Raw genomic sequence first — 23,901 nt, forward strand, 5'->3', positions numbered from 1 at the left:
CAAGGCATGGCAAGATTATAAGTTTATTAAAGTATGCAAAGGAAGTCATTCAAAGTAAAAGAAAGTACATCACTATGAAAAGCAGTTAGTTCCCCAACGTGATAAATGGATGTCAAGTGTACCAGCTTCTACTATAAGAGAGGTAAAACTACTCTAGCCTTTGTTTATAGAGGTAAAGAAGATGTAGGAGGTAAGTCATGAGTTGTATAATAGTTTTCAGTACAAACCCTTAGAGGTAATGGCATCATAGCCTCTTCTAGTTTGCTTGTGTGTTTTCAACCAATGCTGCATTTAGGTGAAATCAGTCTTCAAAACAGTTTATTTTATTTCCTTGAAGACTTTCCTTTTCAATGATAACCGATAGATCACTTTTATACATTTTCCATTTTTCATTTGATATTTCCCTTTCCCTTTAATGCAAGTTTGATATTATCATTTTGTGATGTGCTATGATACATGTTTACTTGTTAAAAGTACTTATTATTATATCATATTGTATTGTATCCATTCTTTTACCGTGTCATTTGTATAATTTTAAATTATCTTTTGTTGAGGTCAACTTTAACATGGTGTGAGAATATACTTATTCTCTTTGGAGAAGCAAATTGCATGATTGGCTTTAAATGCAATCCAGATATCACATCTCCATCATGCCCATGCTAGTTTCTTAATTTGGTAGATAATGTTTGCTTCTGTCATGGAGCTAGTTGAAATTCTACATTAATCCATCTGTCAGGTCACAGGAAAACAGAAGCACTCTTGAAATTTCCTCCTTGCAGCTCATAAATTATTTTAAATATGAAGTCTTATGAGGTTAAGTGACCAATTGGACATTACCCAATTTTGTTTCAAGACTCACTTCACATGGTAAACAAAGGATGCCTTTCACAAATAATCAGAGTTATATTGAGAAATGAAGAGATGTGGAGTGAGACATTGAAATAGAGGTTCATGTTTTTCATATGAAGCAAAATTCAGACTGTAATGTTTGTATGTGGTTGTAGTACTTGACTGGCATGCTTTTATTCTCTTGACACCAGTGAGGCACCAAGGCACTTCAATCTGCAAGACTTCCAAGACTTGGGACGACATTTCTGTGAGGCTCTCCTTGTCTACCACCAAGCTCAGGAAAATTCAAGGTGAGTGGTGTTGCTTAGTGCTAGTAAGGGTGTCATTTTTATTACTATTTCTATTACTGTTGGTGTTTGTGTTGTCTTGGTGTGAATGAGTGTGTCAGTGTTTATGTGCAGTGTGAAGTGTAGGTGTACAGCACAATTGAAATTGGGTTTAAAAACAGTGTCAGCAAATGAATAAAAGCATTGGTGTCAGCATTGGTTGCAAGAGCATTGATGATGCTACAATGGTAGTTGTCAGTGAAATATTTTTCAAACTAGGCTGATTTTATTTCTATGGTTCATAAATGGGTTCGTCGTTTTTTTAAGAGGTGTCGGTTCAATTATGTTTGTCTTTAATGGTATAAAATGTAATCAATATGTGACCTGCTACAACAAAAGGATCCTAAAGTCGCTGACGGGCGAGCCAAGCATGGCCCAGAAAAATGTTGTTTTCAGGCCTTTTCTTTGATCATTTAGCTTCAAAATTTCGGCAGATGATAGAAGATAAATTAGACTATAAAATTATGTAAAAACAGAAATCCGAACGTTTTGAAAAATTTTGGTGATCTGACTTCAAACTCGATTTTCTCGGCTCACCCGTCAGCGACTTTAGGATCCTTTTGTTGTAGCGGGTCACATATATTTCATATTGATTTGTATAGAACCTATTAAACAAGGCAGATTTCTTCCTCAGGACTGTTTTTTGCTTCTTTCTTTCAGCCTTCACTCTGAGTTGATCCTTGAGCTGACTAAGGAGATAACTCATCACATTCTTCGTAGCCGAGGTCTTCTCCCTCCTGACATGCCCCTCCCAGACTTGACAACCCAGGGACTCGGTAGGTCTAGGGTACCAGTACTTCAGAATCACAAATGTCCAGAGGACCTAGGCATTAACAAAATTTGATTGACATGACAAAAATATACACTTATTTTATTTTAATACCAGACAAAGAACTTGAATCATGCACTTTCTTCTTGGGAACCACCATGAATTTGTTAGGTCTTGCAGATGAGGACTTCAAACTTAAAGAACTTCTCAGAATTTAATTTCTTCCATCTCCCATCTTGCACAGTTTCAAGGATGTCCAGCAGTTTGCTGATTCAAGTGTGGTTTTGAACACTTCAGACAATCTTTGGTTCAACATGTTTTGTCAAATGAGTGTACTTGTTCATCATGGAGATTGATGAAATTGAAGGTACATGATAATATAAATTCAACTTTGTACCAACAGATGACAAGCTTGCAGCCCCAACCATCAGCAGGCGTAGTGACAAGGAGTGGGCGGGGCTTGACAAGAGGACCAGGTCCAAGCTGGCAGCATTAAAGATGATTGACACCCTGAGCTCAGAGACCATCCAGGGTTGTGTTGACCTGCTAGCTGACCTCCATGTTCAGAAGGAATTTGCAGAGTCAGAGTAAGAGATGGTCATCATGCCTAGTACAGATCAGGATGATGGTAGTGCAGTAACATCAAGTGACAATCAAGTGACAGCGCTTCTTTTATGTGATGATCGTTTTGACAATCATGTCAGCCTATATTACCATGATGAAATTGTAGTGCAAATATCTTTGGTTGTGATGCTTTAAACATTCTACATCACGAATGTGTATGTGGTACAATGATTATGACAACAATCGTTATAGTCCTGCAATACTTAGGAGTGATAAAATGCAAGAAAATGTAATGATGCTGAATGTTTGATTGATAGATCACTTTTAATAGCTAAAGGTAAACTATTGATAACAGTTACTGGCCGAAGTCTTGTTATGCAGAAATAGGTTTCAATTATGTGACTTGAGTTTTTGTATTTTGCACAGCATGTGACAGTGCAACCTGTGAAAGCAATAGAACTTTCTTTTTTTTTTCTTTTTTTTTTTTGATGGAGGATTCCATGAATGGCTACATCTTGACTCAGTATTGTGATCACATGTGAGGGATTTAGAAAAGAATTAATGTGATATTGGGTCAGCACGACAAAAGTAAAGTTGAATGTAACTACATCTACCAAATAATTGCACAACATTATGATGATGATGATCCATTATAGACAGGTATGTAAGAGAAAGCAAAAAGTAGAAGAAAATAATGCAAGCAGTTTAATGCCAGATGGAAAGAATGATCTAACTTTGCCCTATGGACTGGTTTGTGTGATGCATAGGACAAGTGACAGTGACAGTGCGTCAGAGTCTGAAGTAGCCAAAGATGTCAGCACTGATGATGACAAGAATCGCAAGAAGAAAAAGAAGAAGAAGCCGAGAGGCCGTTTAAAAAGTGATCAGGTGAGTGCTGGATGAATGTATTGACAATGAATTAACCTTCGTGGGAAAAATGTAAGTTTATTGAATGTCTGGATTATTTCCACAAGGTATAACATGCACCGACCAGAGGTACATAGTATTGATATTAATATCTCTGTACAGCTACTGATATACACTTTTATACACACTGCACTAATGTCATTGTAGATGATTTCAACAGTCATTATTTCATCACATCCATTGTCATGCTGTGGATCTAATTTTCCAGGGCTCTGTTGCACAAAATTTTCCTTGTAATCAAACTAAAGTCAAAATCAAACATAGATATCAAACATAAATTCCATTGCTTAAAATGTGTTTTGATCAAGTATGAGTAACATTTGATATGCGCTCAATAAATCCAATGTTGACATGATCGCTCACTTGTGCTAGCACTTCCATGAGGGCAGCCCAGGTATCTAGATCAGTGTGCTGGCCATGCCAACCTTCCAGAAACTAGTACCGGTGAATATGCTAGAAGAGATTCTTCCACTGGCCTGGGACAATTTTGAATATTGTGATGATTTTTAGTACATAGTGAGATGACACTGTTGATCCTTATTGTATTTCACACGTGACCTTCATCTCCCTTTCTTGTGAAAATTCATGTTTCTTGAAGATCTGTCCATCAGTGCATACATCTAGTGGATGAAATCTGTCTCTGAAGACTCACTCACATTCCAAATTCCTTGTTGAAAGCTCCAGACCAGCCAGGTTGGAAAACACTTACTGTAGTCACGATTTCATTATGATTGATGTCTTACTAAGGGGTCAAATTATACTTGATTTAGGATACTTACATTTGATCGTAATATTTTAAATCAAATGTAACTTTTTGATGCAATGAATTTTAAATCAAACATTAAGTTATGTTTGATTTTTTGACTCTACTTTGATTAGGGATATTTTATGCAATGGGGCCCAGGAACTATTCTAGGTATGTCTGTAATATTTAGACCCTGAATGTGTGTTATTACTTTACTACTCAACTAGGCTCATCAAGATGCCGAGAATGAAGAGAGAGCCAAGAAGAAGGTACGACAGCCTTTACTTTTGGGTGTGAAGTGGTCAGATGGGTTTTCTTTCCCTTACACTCAAATTCCGCTCTTGAATTGATAATGGCTTTTATTCTGTTCAAATTGACTTTGTCAGTTTCAGTGTTTGTTTGAGGAAGAAATATCAATTTCTGTTCTCTTCTCTCGTATTGCAATTGATTTATTGTGCCTTTCAAGTTTTGAATTGCATTCTGTCCTCAGTATTGGAAAGCTTTACTTCTGCAAGCTTGTTTTTGAAGTATTTTGGGTTTTTATCTTGTTTATTTTTACACTTTGATCTGCTTGAAAGCTGTATGTCATGCTCCTTCGCAGCCCCACCTTGAGTTGCAGCGTAGACTATGTTGCCGCAGTTTAGCACTTTAGGTTGTCAACGTAGAAGATTTACCATTGGTCACCTTTCATGCCATTCAATGGTAGGGTTGTGTCTGTATAGAACCATGTTGCATTATATAGCACCAAAATATAGTTCATATCACTTTGTGAAGCAAGCTCTAGAGAAAGAGTAGACAGAGTAATGTTAATTTTCAGTACCTTTTACTCGGAATAAAATTTCTTAGTTTACCTTTACAACAGACACTCGGCAGATACAAACACTTTGTATCACCTTGTGCACACAAGGTTGCTAGTTAACATACCATAAACTCACTACATGTATTTCACTTTCAAAGCAAGAATAGCATTAACTCCACATATATATTTTTCTTCTGTTCCCAACTGACACAAATAGAAATGGTTACCTGCATTGATCTTATTATTGTCAGTAATTATTTCTCTCCAAGGACTGGCATGGAGAGTTGTAGAATTGCTTGAAATATACAATATGACATGTAATCTTTATCAAACTCTTTGAAACATAAGCAGAAGGTAGGTAATATTTACCATAGAAGGAAAATGGTGCATTTAAAAAAAAAAAAAAAGCACTCTGTATGTTGTTGGTATTTACATTGTATAATTTGTCTTGTCTTGATAGTTCTGTAAGAATATTTGATTAATTCAAAGATCTCTACCAGAAGTCTCCTTCATTCAGCAAAGGATGGAGACTGTTAACTAGAATTGTCATCATGGATACTGGCTTATTAACCATTCACAGTTAACCCAGGGAAATGATGATACTAATGATTATTCATTGAATTTGTGATATGGAAATAAGAAAGCAGGTCACAGTTTGGGATTTTTTTTAAACTATCATAGGAAACATAAACCTAAGTGGGTATGAAAGTCTTAATGTATGGTATTGGAAAGTTGTTTTCTGTGGTGCAAGTGGACACATGTTGTTACAAGTGAAGCCCCGCAGCACCATTGAATACTAGGACAAAATTGTACATAAAGTCCACTGCAAGTAGTGGTAATCGAAAGACTATTCACATTTATGAACAAACCACACACACACACACACACACACACACACACACACACACACACACACACACAGAAAATCCACTCTGTCACATGCATATGATGAATCACTTTCAAAATATGTGCAACAAAAGGTGGATTGAGAATATAGAATCCATAGTATCCCTTCATTGACTGATGATCTTACTTATATGCTGTAAGGCTAAGCAAAAATGAGATGGTTTTTCTCACTGGTTCACAATTACTGCTTGCTGGACAGCGTGGTGTCCAAAGCCTCGACCGGACACCAGCCACAAAACAGAAGACTGTGCTGAAACTGGTGCCTGTGGAAGAGGTGAAATGTGAAAAGATAAGAGAGGATGTGAGAAGTGGAGAGGAGTGGGTCTCAGAGTCACTAGCTCACCATCCTCAGGGCTGGGGCAGTCCACAGGTGTGTGTTCTACACAACTCATCCTCCTACTGTGACTGAAAAGGGTGCACAAAGTTTCAAGGCACCACATTATAACAGTCAAGATCAGTGTTCTACTAGATTTGCTTCCAAAATGTGCTTGTAAATGACCTGCCTGCCTCTTTTATCATATTGAGCAAGCCAAGATTTCCCCCATCAAAAGATACAACAGACAAATCTGACAAATTAGAGCTAGCCTTGGACTGCTCATCTCAATAGAAAAACAAGCAAACAAACTTTATAGCAAGTGAAGAGAGAGTCTATCCCAACAGAAGTCTGTTTTTAAGCTTTTACTGAAGTTCATTACATGCATCCAAAATATCACTATAATTCACATATGTGATTCTTTCCTTGAATGATGAGGGCTAGACAGACCCTGATTTCATTTATACCTGTCAAAATCTGCAGCAATTTAGGAATCAGTGAACAGTTACAAACTCTGATTGGGGCTCTTCTCCCCACAAGTTGTTTTTTATTGGGGTTTTGTTTGTTTGTTTTGTACAGCTTGTTTGGTATGTAGCAGTCTGCATCTAGTAGAACGTTAATCTTCAGTAGTGATGGTCCATGAGCTAAACAGATGCTGAAAACTCTTACCTGTGTTTGTTTCCTGGTATCCCTCTGTGACACTTGGTGCTGGTGTTTGTTTCCCTCTAATGTTGGGGATGCTATCAGGCTTCATTTGGCTTTCCTGAGTCTTGGACTATACTTGTCTTCTGTTTGCTATGAGGAACATTAAACTTTACCTTTAGTTACCTTTCTGCCTCCTCTTCTTTCTTTCTCTCTCTCTCTCTACTATACTTCCTCTGGCTTTTTGGTAAACTAGAAACCAAGAAGAGGTTGCTGTACTATTTTTTTTCATCTTTTATTCTATTTTATTTTTTTCTTTTGAAAATTTCAAGAGACTTGGATTGTGTAATTATAACAAAGCAATCAAACTTTTTTGTCGAAGAAGTTCTTGTAAAGTGTAGTATTACTTTGTATTGTGAATATTCTGTGTTCTCCTAAATAAGAGGTATTACTGACTTGGAAGTGTAAATCTTTGCGAAAATGATAATGATCAGTGGTCAGTGAAAATCAAATGAGAAAAAGGGTATGCCCTCTTGAATGATGTAAATTACCTAACACATTGATCTACAGGCATTGCGAGTATCTATCCTGAGTCACATTACCTTATCCATCGTTAAATATTCATCAATTTCTGATGAAAATGCATGGAAGAATTTTCTTTGTGTACAGGATGTGTGAGAGTTATATCCTTTAAAGGGAACACAAACCCAAAGAGCAATGTGGATTGAGTAAAATCAGTAACATTAGTAGAACACATCAGTGAAATTTTGAGGAAAATCGGACAATCGATGCAAAAGTTATGAATTTTTAAAGTTTTGGTGTTGGAACCGCTGGATGAGGAGACTACTAGAGGTTATGACGTATGAGAGGACCACAATATAAAGAAAATATAAAAGGAATTCCACAAATATTCACTTTTCTAGCAAAATGAAAGAGTTCTTGACTAACCGCTTTCAGAAAGCAGGGGGAATAAGTGCTACCCCTAACATATGTCAGTATCAAGCTGACGGAATGTGCAATTTTCATGAAAAATGAATTTTTATTGAATTCCCTTTTTATTTTCTTTATATTGTAGTCCACTCATACGTCATAACCTCTAGTAGTCTCCTTACCCAGCAGTTGCAACACCAAAACTTTAAAAATTCATAACTTTTGCATCGATTGCCCGATTTTCCTCAAACTTTCACTGATGTGTTCTACTAATATTACTGCTTTCACTCAATCCACATTGCTCTTTGGGTTTACTTTCCCTTTAAAAATGCAGGGTACAGCTTTAGCAGAATGGGAAAATATTTGATATGAAACAGTCTAGACATTTGCTACAGATAAATTAAATGAAACTTTTCCTGATATTGATTTCTTTGCATCAAAGCACATAATATTTTATTCATTTTGTGTTGCCAATTTCCTCAACATTTGTGTTATCTTTTCATTTTATTTGTGTAGCTTTGTTGAACTTGTGTAAAACATTTGAGCAAGACATTTGATTCAATTCAATTCAGAATTTCTTTAAATTTTGTCAACAGAATATACAATGGACATACATTTGAATGATACAAAAATCACAGTTATCTTTATATTTATTTGTAAATTAAAAATGAAAGGACACACACACACTGATATTCTGGGAAAAAATGGAGGGTCCCACTCAAAAGACCATTCATGTAGTGTGTGGGTTCCTTGGAAAGAAAGAAAAACTACTAAGATTGCAGAAGAGAAAGGAAGGAAAAAGAAAACAAAATAGAAAGAAAAGGAAGGTGTAAAATGAAGAAGGAAGAAAAGAAAGAAGAAAATAAGTGAGCATTTAATGTCATGAAACAAAATTCTAGTAATCACTTGTCAAATGAGCTGAAATTCTACTGATGAATTACACGACCTCTTGATCATCAATGAGATATAACAGCAATCTTTCAAACAAAGGATAGAGTAATATACAACAGTTTACAATATTCTCCTTTCCTTTGAGTGCCTCACTGTAACTGTTTAATGCGTAACTGAGAGAAATACTAAAGAGTGATTGTCAATGTCGTTAGTCCTTTTTTAACTTTTGTGATTATTCTTTAGGAGAGAAATAAGGTGAATTGTGTACTGATTGTTTGTATTTAATAACCATACAAACCTCAATTGACTGCTGACAAATAGAAATATTATCTAACATGGTTTTTTATTTGCGACAATATCTAATACAATTTTTTGATCGTATACATTCATGTGAGAAAAGGTAAGGTCAAATATGTTAGCGTAGCATGAATTTGTTCAACCATAGATCAAGTTGTTCATAAAAACTTTATCTGGAATATCAGAAGAAATTGCCCTAATTCATATGCAGTTGATGATTATTCAGTATACCATTGTTGATGACTTGATGCTCAGCCAAAAGAAAATGAAAAGAGTAAAACTTTCCAAAGACCATACATTACAAAATGAATAATACAGATGTGAATGTCAATATACTGTATATTTTCTTTTCCTGAAGAAGAAAAACAAAAACCTTTTATCTTTGTCACAATATTTTAAGGAAAAATTTGGTCTTGAAATAATACTTTTCTTTTAAGTGTCACCAAATTTTGAGAACATATTATATTGCCTTCGTAGCATATTTGTATTAAAAGTGAATATTGAAATTTCACAATGTTGTAGAGTTGTTTTCCTAGAAATGTAGGGAAGTCCAAAAGCATTACTACAGTTTGTTAGCAATAATTAGTATTTTTAGATACTGACGGTAAGCTGCTCACAATAGTTTGTGATGCTTGCTCCAACAAAATATCTTACATGAATTTGTAAAGATTCAAGCCAAGAGTATCATCTGGATATGAACAGAAAGTTTACCGTTTGCTCGTACGAAATATCAACTGTCGGGGATTCAATTCTAAAGCTCTGGCCTTGGAATTTTTTTTTTCTTATTCAACACATCCTCTTCACATAACTGATCAAAATGAGTAGATTTTCATAATATTCAAATGTCTTGCAGGGGCTCTAGAGTTGCACAAAATGCTAGAAGGCTTATCTTTCTCATTCAATGTAAAGCAAATGTCATTATATCTTTTCACTCTGTCTATACTTAGGGTTTGTAGCTAGACATCCTATCATCTTATTCAAAGCTGATATCATTTCTATTCTAGCTCCACACAGCAATAGTACAGGGTCCTTTTGTTCACTCTCTGAAATGGCTTTTAGTCACTTAAAAAATCGCAAACATCTATCACAGACTTTTTATGCTGTACAAATCAGACTGAATTCCTGGTATAATGAGGTTGCATACAATTGCCAAGATTTCTGAGGTCTGCACTATACAACCAGATAATTCACAAGTTTTACTGTTTTCTGGCAGATTCAACAGTCAACTTCAAGTCACTTTTTATCCTGTTTATATTATATTCATGGCAATAGTTTATGCTACATTGGTAGTAAGTTTGAAACATTTTCAATACAGCATTTGTCTTTAAAGTGCGGATGGGTCCATCCATGAATGTTCAGTGTGTACTGAAAACTATCAATAGAATTTCATTTTACATCAATTACAATGACAATGAAAAGAAAATTGATGCAGTGAATGCAGTGATTTTCAAGCTGTTCTTTTTCATTTGCTTTCATTCTAGTTCAGATTTTCATTCTGATTAAATGTTTTTCATTCATGTTGCAAACATTTGGAAAACAAACATTTAGCAGCAAAAGCCGAAAGTGACAAAACGACGATTGTGGCAAAACCCTACCTACGTTCACACGTGGGTTTCTGACACAATTGAAGAAAATGCTGAACAAAGTGAGAGGGTAATGCAAGAGGAGCCGGACTCTCCAAGATCAGCACAAACCAAGGTTTGCCGCCCTCAAGTCTATCTCTGTGTTGCTTGCAGAGGGATAAGCTACCATAACGTGAACAAACAAAAAAAAAAAAAAAAAAAAATGTATTGTTATGGAAAGCCAAGTCTTGCAGTGTTGAACAGTGTATTTTTGCTGGTTTTTGTGTGTTTTCAAGGACAGTGATTACCTGTATGCTTTGCAAAAAGGTGGAGTCAGTGCTTCAAAATGTGCCATTTGTCCGTCTGCATTGCTTTGCTTGCATGTGTGCTTCTACACACCATCTTATTTGTTTCCTTTCCACAGGGAAATGTTCACTTATCATGCTTCTGCTTGTGTGTTTGCTGACAGCTTCTTGGTATATTTTGGGAATGGCAATATCTTGCTTATGCAGCTTGAAATTTACTGCCTTTTTTCCCCCACAGGCGTTATGCATTTTCCCATGCACACACAGATGCAGTATCTTCCAGTACAGCAGTGATAATCCTTTCATTTTGTACTCACATGATCCATGATTTGTTGTGCTTTTTGTAATTTATTTGCAAAATTCTATCCATGTTTTATACCCTCACTACTTTTTCTACTAACACTTGATTATTGTCTGATTTCAGTTATTCCAGGCATTTTTTTATTATTCTGTTTATTTTACTTGTTTCAAGTTTGAGATTCTAGATTCAAGAAAAAAACCTTAGTATTTAGTGCTTCTGAGCTTAGATGGATATTGCTAAAAGGATTTACTGTTTGATTGCAGCCAAAGAACTGCAATTTTCGTTGATATTAGTGAAGACTTACTCAAAATGTCTTCATCTCCTAATAGCCTGACTTCAAATGAAAGTCGACACTTCCATGATTTTCTTTGAAGTACCAACAGATATCGGCTTTGATATGATGTACATGATTTAGATAGAATACTGTGTCTTTATTACAGTTTATTCTGTTGTTGCTACAGGTGATCATATAGAAGAAATACAGAAAGCTCTAGTGATATATAACATTTTGTCACATTTTCTGTGTTCCAATATTCAAGCCTCTAAAGTTCAGGGTTCAACATCCTGTGTATGGTGTGTCGCTAAACCTTACAGGGGTCTCATCTGGAGGCAGCCTAAGACCACATCTACAGTAAACTTTTAAAATAATTTGTTAAGCGACCTAGATTACGTGATCCTTACATTCTAATGGCAGTCCTGTGAACATGTTGATTTGTCTCATAGTAATGATAATGATGATAAATAATGAACAATTTTATTAAGCACATATCACAAAGCCATAATCACTTGAATCTGTACTTTGCTTCTGATTTGATTAAGCATGCATAAGAGGTAGTAACTTTCATTTTCAACCCAACCCTAAATTTCATCTGTTCTGTATCAACTGCTGTCAAAACGACACATGTCAAATAACAACTGCCACCTCATTGGACTCCACCACATTGAAAAATGTGAAAATCCCAAATATTGTGCTTGACTCTCAGACATATTTGGATCCCATATATATATATTTTTTTTTAGAATCAAAGTGTTGATTTGCCCATGAATGTATATGCAGTAAAGATTCAAAAAGTTGGACACATTCATTATAATAGTCCTCATGTTGAACAAGATAAAAATGTTTCCTTGAAGACCATCATAGAGATTTGACAATCAGGTTTGCTACCAAATCTACCTTTGGTGATGGGTCATATCTAATCTTTTCCTTGTTGTGACTTTTTTGGATATTGGAAGGGATTTTTTTGTTTTTTTTTCATTTAACACTCTTTCACATTTGATTGTTGAGTTATGTCACGTGTTTAGCATCAATTTTGGAGTAGAAGAAATTAAATCATGGGCTTTGTGTGCTGCCAAAGCCCTCTTGTTTCTAAACCACAGATGTGTGTACTTTAAAAAAACCCTTGTTTTATGAATATTACAATTTATGTCTTTGGCATCCAATCAATAAATGCACAGATGACTTATGATATAAGAATTATACATAGAATGACATTGTTTATTTTACTGCAGTGTTGAGCTTCAACCCCATTTCAACTTGAAGTGTTCAATGACAAAATCACATGCAGCAACATGTACTGTGAAATCAGAAACATAAAACTTCAAGCATGACAAATATGTAAGCATAAAACTTTCCAGTTTAGAGCCAACGGCCCTTTTTGTGGCATGAAACTTTGGCGAATTACCAACTAGCATTCAATGCATTGTGTATAGAGAAAACTTTTACGTGCAGTTTTTTGTTTTTTTCCAAATCTTGATTCCTTGTGAAATTCACCAAATTTTTGTGCATGCAAACATTTCTGGTTTTACAGTGTGCAGCTTTGTGTGTATCATTATTTCGTATCGTCAGTGTGATTACCGGTATGTCTATAGCTCAAATTGTTTACAGGCAGACTGAATGGGTTTGAAGCACGGAACACAATACTTTATTTCCCTGAATACTATACAATACCCTGAATTTACGAGTCTATGTTATTATACTCGTAGGGATGAAAACATGTGTTTGCTTTTGTGATTGCCAGACAGTTAGAATGCTCTGGCCTCTAGCGTGATAATATCAGAGTGATGAGGATTTTCTACCTACGTAACAAAGGCAACAAATTACTGGTAGTCAGAATCTGACTTTGCAGTTCCATTGTACACTGTTTCCTGGTTTAGTGCTGGATTTACCTCATGTAGCTGGAGACTTTAATATCAAAAACATCACTCTGCTCAGATTTTTTTTTTTTTTTTTTTTTTTGTTAAGGGATATTATCATGAGTATATTAATGAGTGGTGACTTTGGATTTCTCACTGTTTTAATTTGTATTATGAATGCTGAATGTTATCATTGTAACCATGTTAATTGTATGACTTTGTGTTTTGTGTTATTTCCAATGCTATCCATGGAATGTATGTAAAAAATTGAATACAAACAAACCAACAAACACTAGAAGGATGCCAAGACACAGCTGAACATCACACTTAAGAGTGAAGAGCTCAAGTCCCTCCACCATGTTCCATCGCCTGATGTCCGCACCACTCATTTCCCAATAGAGGCGCGGCAGTACGACCTGTTCCCCATCCAAGACGCACGGGTTGTTATGGCCCGTGCCGAGACCACTCAAAAGGGACACATGTACATGGATGTGCGACCTTTCCGCAATACTTACCATGCTAAGAGCCGATCGGGATTCATGGGTGCCCGCAAACTGCCCCAACTGTATGGGCGTGAGGGAACGTCAACTCTGTACCGCCTCGTGGAACCTAAAAACATGGAGGTTCCCAACGTTCTGAGCAGTGAGCCTGACAGAGAAATGGTGAAACAAGAACCCACTGATGCCAGCGATCAATATGTCGTCTATGGGCCTGAGAATCCCAATGACAATGTACATGTATTGACATTTGTATCATTTTGCACACATACACACACAAATACACATTCATTGTGCCTTTACACGGTCTAATACAAATTTCTGTTTTGGCACCCCTAATGATAATACAGTTTATCTGCAATGCTGTGAGATGTTAGATGAATAACCAAAGCTGATATGGGAGGGATTCTGCCCATTGTAGAATGCCTTTATTGTGCCCTAACTAGGACTTATGCTGTATAGACTTCATAAACTTGTATAACATTCCTGTTTTATGTTTCTTATATTGATGATGAAGAAACAAATTCAGGAAATCAACAGAAGAGCAGTTTTAAAGAAGTAAAGTATTTTGAACTTTTGTTTGACACAGTCTTGTGTCAAATTTTAATTTTGGGGGTTTGCTATACAAGTAATGTCATTAAAAAGCCATATGACCATATGCTTAATCTAATCCCAATTTGATTTATGTAAATTGTAGAAAGAAGATTGTGGAATTTGTTTTTGTTATCTATATAAGCTGGCGAAAGTCGCATCAATGACAGACTGGTGAAAAACAACATTGATATCTAAAGCTACTATCACAATGGTTAACTTTTTTTGTTTTTGTCTAGATATAAGTACCATGACTTTATATAATATTAACCAAAATCTTGACAGCTACTCAAAATTGCAAGAGACAGAAGTGGATCATGTTTACTCATTTGCAAAACCAGAGAATGAAAAAAGAGAAGATTTATGTGGCTGGGATGGGTTACATCTACCTAACGATATAGTTGTCCTGGTTTAGATGGACATGTATTATTAGGGAATAAGACATAAGACAGTCAGAGGTTATAATGTATGTAGCAGCGTTATTTGTATAAACACACACATATAAACATGCACAAATGTATACTTTACCCATCATGCACTTTCATTGGTGACTGGATAGCAAAGGTGTCATTCTGGATCATTTCATCTTTACCTCATTTCATGGTTCCATCTAGAGTTGTGCTTCACACCCTCATTTTAGAAGACTCTCATGCAGCAATCACACTATTAGACAGCACTTTGGATTGAAAGGGTCACATGCCTGTAGGGATCTTTATATGTACATGTGTATACCAAACTGGTAACCTGCTCAACACACTCAAAAACACGGCTGCAGAGTAACATCAGCGCCATTGATAAGCAGGGTAGTGACCACGTATATTGACAGAGTTAAAGAGAGAACAACAAGTACCTAGGCAATGCTAGGAGGGGATGTCATTCATTTACCAATATTAATGACATTTATTAACTAACTGATTAATGGTGTGAAGAAAACTAATAATAATTTTCACATGTATTGTTCATTAGCAATGAAGGCCAAGTACTGACTGTAATATTAAACATATCTCTTAATTAATAATTGCTTGACTTTTTCTCAACGTGCAGTGTGCCAAAATAAAACGACGATTTTTGTCACTAACGATAAGAAATACCTGGTGACTCATTTTTTAAAATGTTATCATGTAACTTTAACCCCTTAAAGAGAAGCTGATTTTGCTTTAACACACATTTCCCATAGATACCTGTCCAAGTATACTGGGAAACTAGTCTTTAGTGGATTAATATACACTATAAACCTTCTTTCAATCAGATTATGCAAAGTTGGTTTCTAAACTGTTCATCATAAATGTAGCATGTATAAGGCTTGTGTGACAATCTTGCTTATCAGATCATTATTATATGTAGCAATCATTTGTATTACCAGGCTTAGCACAATATATCCCTGATGGTTGTCTTTCTTGTCACATTGTTTCTTTGTGTTTATTGCTCCAGTGATAATGTCAGTTGATTGTAATGCAAAAGATACAATGCTGTGCAAGTCATTACAGCACTGCAGCAAAGTGAATTCTTGCAGTCATTTTCACACCCAGCTTGTTTGTCAGCACTGTGTTTTCACCTAACATTAAAACCAATCCTAGTGAGTAATACAAATAACATTGTCAGCTTGTGTAACTTGCACACCTGCACAACTCTAATCCTTCGCATGTGACAAAAGCCAGTTGATATATGTTTGGAAATGTTATAGATGAAATAGACAATACCATGTACACATTTGGAAGAATGATGTATGATCATAATCGTCGCTGGGGCGACAAGGCCTCGTATCTACAAAATGACAAATGTTCAGGAGAGCAAAAAAACATGGCAGCCAAAGCACTATATCAAATGGGAGAGCCTTTCCTAAGACAGCTAGGATTTGGAGAGGACAACATTTACCTGATTATCTGACCATTAATCCAAAAAATTCATTTTCACCAAAATTTCAGATATGAGGTCTTGTTGCCCCAGCGACGATATGCTTCTTGTTTACTTTTGTCTCCTGTATGACAGAAGAAAAAAAAAAAAAAAAAAATATATATATATATATATATATATATATATATATACGTAGTGTAGAGAAAATTAATGGTTCTCTACATAATGTTATACTGATAGGGATCAGTAATGTCAGCATTAACATTTATTGACTTTTGTCATTGTGTCAGGGATGTATTTTTCTTACAATTTTTTTGCCAATGTGACCATCAATTCATGCAGTTCTCAAATGATGTATATGTTTTAATGTGAGCTTGACATCCTCAGGTGAGGAGAAAAAAAAAATACTTGAATTAAGGAATCTAAATAGAACATAATCTGTCTTTGTGAAGTAGATCAGTAGAATGTGTGATGGTGATTTGTCTGTTTTGTTGAAATTTTATATTAGGCCTTATATTTAAGAGTTTCAGAGTTTATATCTAACAATCTTTTACCCCCTTTTTGTGATTCTGCCTACTGCATGCTACTCACTGGGTTTGGATTTGGTAAGCAATGTATTGATGCGTACTTCAGTCTTACAGATTACTATATACACCCAGACTTGTGCAGAAATGTATTTCACCTCTCTTTCTTTTTTTTTTTTTTTTGTCCCTCCCTCAAACCTCAATGACAAACCTGTCTAATATAAAACAAATGCTCATGCAATGTATTTTCTGTAATCTTCATATATACTGCTGACATCACAGCCTGCATCTGATCAAGACTCCCATAAACCTTGGCATAACAGCCTCTAGAGCAGCTGTACATGCACCACTACTTCATATAAAAATTTGTGGATATGAAATCTATGTGTATTTCACATGTTTTATGTTATGAAAAGTACTGAGCTGAGGGAGCCAGTAACTGCCCACTGATTTCATGTTTTTCTGTAGTTGGTAGGAATGTGTAAAACTGCATGTTTTTGTCTCACCATTTTATTTTCTTTTTCTGGCAGTAATATGAAATTTGGCTTTGATATTGATGAGATTTGATACCTCCATTTGTTTTCTTACACTGTTTATGGATTAAAGGATTAACAGTGTACCCACTATATGCAGTACAAAACACTAACAAAAGGAAGACAGTATTGATCATAATGCGCAAAATTTGCTGCAAGCATGACTTTAGAACTTGCTACTGTTCTCCCAGGATCAGCTGAAGTGATCCACTAACTGCAAGCAAAGAATGCATTTATTCCATATTATACATTTCCAACAAAAGTTGTCTGAGAATGTGGTGATTGATGCTCCTGGAAAATTACAAAACTTGGCACTAATCGAGGCTTGTGTTGAAATGTTTACACTATAATACTTTTCCATGTGTCAGATTTACCCTTTCAAGGTACACCATACATGTTGTATGTTGTAAAGTTCCTGTTCTTATACACTTAAACAAAGGGTTAAAACAAAGCAAAATGTCAGTGGAATTGTCAGGATTGAGTGAATCTTCAATTCCTATTAATAATCTTCTCAAAAAACAGGCTTGTTCTTGTGTTGAAGACACTTCTACCTAGACTTAATATTTAAAAAAGAATCTTCCTCTCAAAGTGATTATTACATTTAAGTGAGGTACCTGGTACTCTTTGCATCTTGTGTTTTGCTTTAAAAAGTATGTGATGTGAATGATTGACTGAATTGTTCCTGAGTTGATACTGCTTTAATAGCAGCATTTTAATGTAGTGTTATCTCTACTAGTCTTCTGAGGAGCTGTTTTCAGCTGCACAAGAATCTCTACATGTGACAGTAAAGTTGCCCTGTGAGATATTATAGTATTATCACACATACATCAGACGCAGACAGGAAACTTACTATTAAGACATGGAAGGCTTGAGAGTAGGTATAGCCAGTTCATCCCCATTGTTTGTGTCCTTTTGATTTACATGCCAATATTCAAACCATGCTTTGTCATCAGATTTGCTCTGTTGGCTCTGAAAATTATCACACTTAACTTGCTCAATATCTAAGTGCCAATAGAGACACTTGTACACACATCTATGGGAAACCAGATTAGTTGCAGGAAAAAACAATATATTATTTTTCAATTTTGTCAAGGTGTGTACATTCTTTTTATTTCACTATATGATATTATAGTTACTGCATATACAGACTATAGGGAGGGATGATACTGTGTTAATTTCTCTTCTCGACTTTTACATATTTGATATCCTTGGACACAAAATGACTCAACCCACAATTTTTTGTTGTTGATGTGTTGTCTTTTTACATGCAGGTATTTCAACTTGGCAAATGTCCACAGGCTGTGAAGAAGTACCCACCATTTGTAAACCGCTACACCAACCGCAGCAACAACGGCATCCCCATGTTTTCCCAGGAGCGTATTGAAGAAAGAGCCAAGGTATGCCAACTAACGACTTTCTTGTATTAATTCACACATAATCAAGCTTCCTTGTGCAACTACAAATATATCTCAATCCTTTCTGCAGCAAAAGACTTCAAGAATATAACTGCTTTCTAACATTTTAGTAGCTGCAAAATCAAATAAACAATCAAAAGTAATTTTGCAGATTGGGGTTTTGTAATTGGAGAATTGCTAAAGAGCAGCTTACATTCTAATGTGTGTGCATATACATATTATGTTTTTTAAGTGGAGGTGACAAAATGTGCACTTATTAAATTTGATTGTACCCTGAAGAGGAGTCTATGTGAGGAAGGAATTGTTTTTCAAGATACATATGAATCTCAGGAAGAAGGCTTCCACATTAATTATGAACCTCAGGAAGAAGGCTTCCACCACAAATCAACACCTGTACATAGTCTTCTGTAGTCTTTTTATTTGTATAAAATAGAGAAAATCAAACAGTATGTCATATGTGTTTCTTCATAGTGATTTGTCATATGTTATGTGTTTGTATATTCAGTGAGCAGGTGATGGTATATGTGTAGTCATTTGGCCATGTTATAACTCATCACTTTCTGTCTTGGCTTATTGATTGTGTTCTTTATTCTTCAGGGTCATTCAGTAGTTAATTCATTTTTCTTGCTTCATAGTATTTCAACAAGAACAAATATTTTTGTTTTTCATTTTTCTACTTTATCTCTTATCTCCAACATAGATTTTATCTTTGTTCTAATGTAACTTTTAAAGGACAAGCTGTCTTAGCAAATCCTCCCAGTTTTCTTTGAATTTTGTGCATACTTTGTGTTCAAATTAAAAAGAAATTAATTCTTACTTTCTGCAATTCAAAAAGAATGCATTTGCTGTGTTTGCTTCTTAACATCTTTTCAACAATATTAGGTGATTACATTGTACATGCTAATATTTGATGTATGTAGTATATATAATAACTAGGAATTTGATAAGACATTCATTTAAATGCTCCATTAATATTGTGCAGCCATCAAGAGGCGCACAGCTTTTTTCAAAACACAATGCCCAACCCTGTGTTTAAAGAAGTTTAACACTTTGTGTTAGATTGTACAATCACCAGCTTGTATTTAGCAAGAAATTAAAGTTAAATTTTATTGACAAAACTTCTCAAAATGTCATATTCAAATTCCAGATAAATTATAACAAGGACACTTGTTTCATATGAGATGATTCTTAAAAGTGATGTGTACATTTCAAATTTAAGATGAGGGCTTCAGTCATATAGTGGCCCCTTAATGATATACTGTTGTCTTGGATATTCTGAACTCCCACACTAGATTCCTGTGCATATGGAAGAACTTCAATCAGAATTTTTTCAATCAATCATTTTCCCCCCACATTAGATTCCTGTGCATATAGAAGAACTTCAATCAGATACAATCAGTCAGTTTTATACACTTGTTAAAAATATCTATTTGTCATCATCCAACCATCCGTTACCATTCATTATTTTTTTCAAACCTGGAAATACCCCATGTCCATGTTTGCATCAACACTCACTTCTTTATACCTTGGGTTCACTACCGTCATCATCCATCTCACTACCATCATCACTGGCATTACTGGTGACTAACCTCTGTGTGCTGCCTACCACCCAGCAGCAGAGGATGTTGGGCACCAAGGGTAGTGATAAGGACACCGCTGACGGGGATGATGAGACAGTGGATCAGGTAGGGTATTCCCCCTCCCCAGATTCCACACCTCCCTAGGGTATTCCCCCTCCCCAGATTTCACACCTCCCAGGTCACATTGAAGGCTTGTAATCTAAAGTTCTTATCACTCTGATCATAACCATACATTGTAGGATGCATTACCACTTTTATCATAGGCTGAATGGATAGTTTTACCATTCATTAAAATCCTTCAAGAAGGACTGAAATTGTAAAGCCAAGTTAGTTCTAAAGAATTACCCAACAAACATTACTTAAATGTTATTATTGTTAAACCACTGTTAAGTATGTGTTTATGAGTCCTTCAGCTGTAATGCATATTATTCTCTTATTTTGACGATTTGTGGGCAATCAATTTATTGCTACATCAAAATAGATTTTATGTCCAGTTAATCAATGCAGAAGACATCGTTGACATTCATGAACTGAAATTTAGTTTGTTTTGAAGGGGAAGGGGTAACTTAATGCTGTTGAAACTTGAAACATATTTTTGTGTGAATCTGTCAGAATTGATCTATGTCAGGTACATGTAAGTGTATGAAATGGCTGCACCTTACCTGACCTTATCCGAAAGCAGGACATAGCATTCTAAATGCAAGATGTGCTACTTTTTTGTACAGAATTACATTTAGTGAAACCTCTTCTGCAGTTGAGACTGACAGTGATATCAGCTGCCATTGCAGTCTCAAGATAACACCAGCCAGTAGTGTGCAGTTTAGATCATACTATTAGGTAGCAGCAAATAGTATCACATACAAGTTTTACAAGTTTAAAGGGGCCCTGAAATCCAAATGCATGTTGATCTGTGTTGATTTATGATACCCTCAACATCACTTTTGCGGTGAAACGAATATCTAGAAACATTCCATATATTTTTAATGATTTTTTCTTCTATTCTTCTTCAGATTACTTGGGAATGCCCAAAAAAAATCTTTCCAAACCAATCAATATTCATATTCTTGAGATGACATCATATGTCAATCATTGCTAAAGTGCTGAAATGTTCAACAAAAGACATTGGAATGCACCTTCCACCTTGACTCAGCATAACTTGCATGTTTCTATCATATCAATGTGACTAACAAAAGACATGGCGAGGGAACTTGCAAGTTATGCTGAGTCGAGGGGAAGGTGCATTCCAATGTCTTTTGTTGAACATTTCAGCACTTTAGCAATGATTGACAGATGATGTCATCTCAAGAATATGAATATTGATTGGTTTGGAAGGATTTTTTGTGGGCGTTCCCAAGTAATCTGAAGAAAAATAGAAGAAAAAATCATAAAAAATATATGGAATGTTTCTAGATAGTCGTTTCACCGCAAAAGTGATGTTGAGGGTATTATAAATCAACACAGATCAACGTGCATTTGGATTTCAGGGCCCCTTTAAATGGGCCCCAGACTTATAAATAATACTTGCTTCTGAAATGGCTATATTTCTTTAATGCTTGCTTATGCTTTGCTTACAAGTATGCTTGCTTTATTCAAAAAAAAAAATAAATAAAATAAAAATTGATGTGAACTAATCTGTAGTTTTGCTGCAAAGTTGTGAAAGCAAATATAGACTGAAGTTTATCTTTCTGTTTACTGGTATTTGCAACAGTATAATTGTGTATAAAGTGTAATTGATTTTTACAGTTACACTGCTTCCCTGGCTTAGATTGCCATTTCTGTTGCAGTCCAGAGGAAATGTTTGCTGTGTTTGAAGCCCTGAATTTAAATGTACAGAAGTGATATAAGATGACAAGTGCCAGTGTAAATACTGATCAGTGTGCATGGCTGATAAAGACTGTATGGAGGCTCCTTCTTTTTTTAATCTATGATTGAAATTTTCATACATAATTATCACCACAGATAGGTACCATCTGTATTGTATATTGATAACGTCATTGTGTTGATATGTGTAATACGGCCATGCTTAGAGGGAATTAATGGTATCTTGCATAGTTGTGTGATATTTCATGTTAAGCTAACTGTAGTGACTAACTTGCTATTCTCAGACTAATTTTGTAAATACAAAATGTTTATCATGATGCTGACTGCATTTTGTTTCATCATGACTAATGCTTTAATGTGACAAAAACATTGCATTTGTGCCTGACAATTTAAATCTGACTTTTATTTTCATGACTAGAGAGCTGCCAAGTCTCCCTGATCCTACAGGAGGCTTCATGAGAAAGTAGACATCTCTGTCAAACCAAAGAATAAAAAAGCCTGAGTCCCTGATTTGGAAATTATTCTGTCCTAGTGAGGTGCAAGTTTCAAACAAGTATCTTCCTGATAGTTCTTTGATTTGTCTACAATTCTCATTTGTGAATACTGGCAGCCACTGATTGGTAGCTCTGTCTTAAGTCTACCTGATATGCATGGGAAGTATGTAGTGTCATCATGAAACTAATCAAGAGATGTCATTGTGTCATCTTTGCATTTTCATGTTCAAATGATATCCGACAGTCTCAACATGCATTCTATGCAAACTGCATACATTACATTGAAATGAATCTAAATCATGAGGGCAGTGTATGCATAAATGTGTTAACAGTAAAGCCTTGGCAGAAAACAAACATTGGAGAAATTGTGTGAGATCAGGGGAAATCTTGCCTCTTTGTCAGTCATTCTAATGCTAGAGATTTGGTTGACTGTAGAGACGATTGTAAAGGCACATTTGGTAATGTGCCCGCTCTCGTGTGATTTACCACATTGAAAGTAAATGAATATTCAGTGTTAAACTGATGTTACTACTGGAACAGAAAGGATTTTCAGGAGCGTTATCAACCATTGATATGGATATGGCATAGAATATTTATACACATGCATTCGATTGTGTTGCTACCACTAAATTATGAAGTCAACATTTTTGTTTCTCGTTGTTTTGAACCCCTTGAAAGTTATGTGTTTAGAGGCAGCATGTATTCTGCCTCACATGTGCAGTCACTACAGTAATAAAGATGAAATAAATGTGTGTTGTTCCTGTTTGTTAACACAGTGACCTCTTGCTTTTTTAAGGTTGCTCATGACAACGAATATGCTAGGCTGATAGCCCTGAGCCGAGAGATGCATCGTCAGAGTGAAGAGGTCCGCTACAAGCTGATCAACCCGGCCACAGAGGGCTCACTCCAGAAAAGCCTCGCTGGAATGACCATCAAACATGGCTACACTCACGGCAGTAAGTCTTTTTCTGTGGGTATTACTGCAACCCATGTGCAAAATGGCCTGGATCACAGGTACACAAGGCAAACTACAGTGTATGATGTGGTCTGATGCCAGTGTAAAGAAAGTTGCATTTGTAGTTACCTAAAACTCCAACTGAACAAAACTAATTCTAGCTGTGGTAATTTACTATTCATCTGTTAGTGTGAGTTTTCCAATGTACATTGATTAAAGAGTCTAAACTAATGTGTCAACCTATTACATTTGAATGTGCCATCATACAAACTTGCTTTGAAGATGGTAAACGGAACAGGTGTGTGACTGACTTATTTCTCCTTGAGTTGTTTTCCCCATCTGTGTATCATTTTTTCTCCCACCCCCCATACACGATGA

At 35.6% G+C, this 23,901-nt stretch overlaps 1 protein-coding gene across 1 annotated transcript in view; it reads left to right on the plus strand.

Annotated features, from left to right (window-relative positions):
• LOC140239404 (uncharacterized) overlaps nt 1-23,901 on the plus strand; it is a 65,592-nt gene that overhangs the window by 36,530 nt on the left and 5,161 nt on the right. The window contains exons 13-20 of the mRNA XM_072319243.1: nt 1,041-1,139; nt 1,836-1,951; nt 2,348-2,531; nt 3,276-3,396; nt 4,408-4,449; nt 18,530-18,655; nt 20,290-20,358; nt 23,365-23,524. Of these exons, the coding sequence (XP_072175344.1) occupies nt 1,041-1,139; nt 1,836-1,951; nt 2,348-2,531; nt 3,276-3,396; nt 4,408-4,449; nt 18,530-18,655; nt 20,290-20,358; nt 23,365-23,524 (917 nt within the window). The remainder of the gene's footprint in view (nt 1-1,040; nt 1,140-1,835; nt 1,952-2,347; nt 2,532-3,275; nt 3,397-4,407; nt 4,450-18,529; nt 18,656-20,289; nt 20,359-23,364; nt 23,525-23,901) is intronic.

Source organism: Diadema setosum, chromosome 16 (genome assembly GCF_964275005.1).
Source record: "Diadema setosum chromosome 16, eeDiaSeto1, whole genome shotgun sequence".
Lineage (NCBI taxonomy): Eukaryota > Metazoa > Echinodermata > Echinoidea > Diadematoida > Diadematidae > Diadema > Diadema setosum.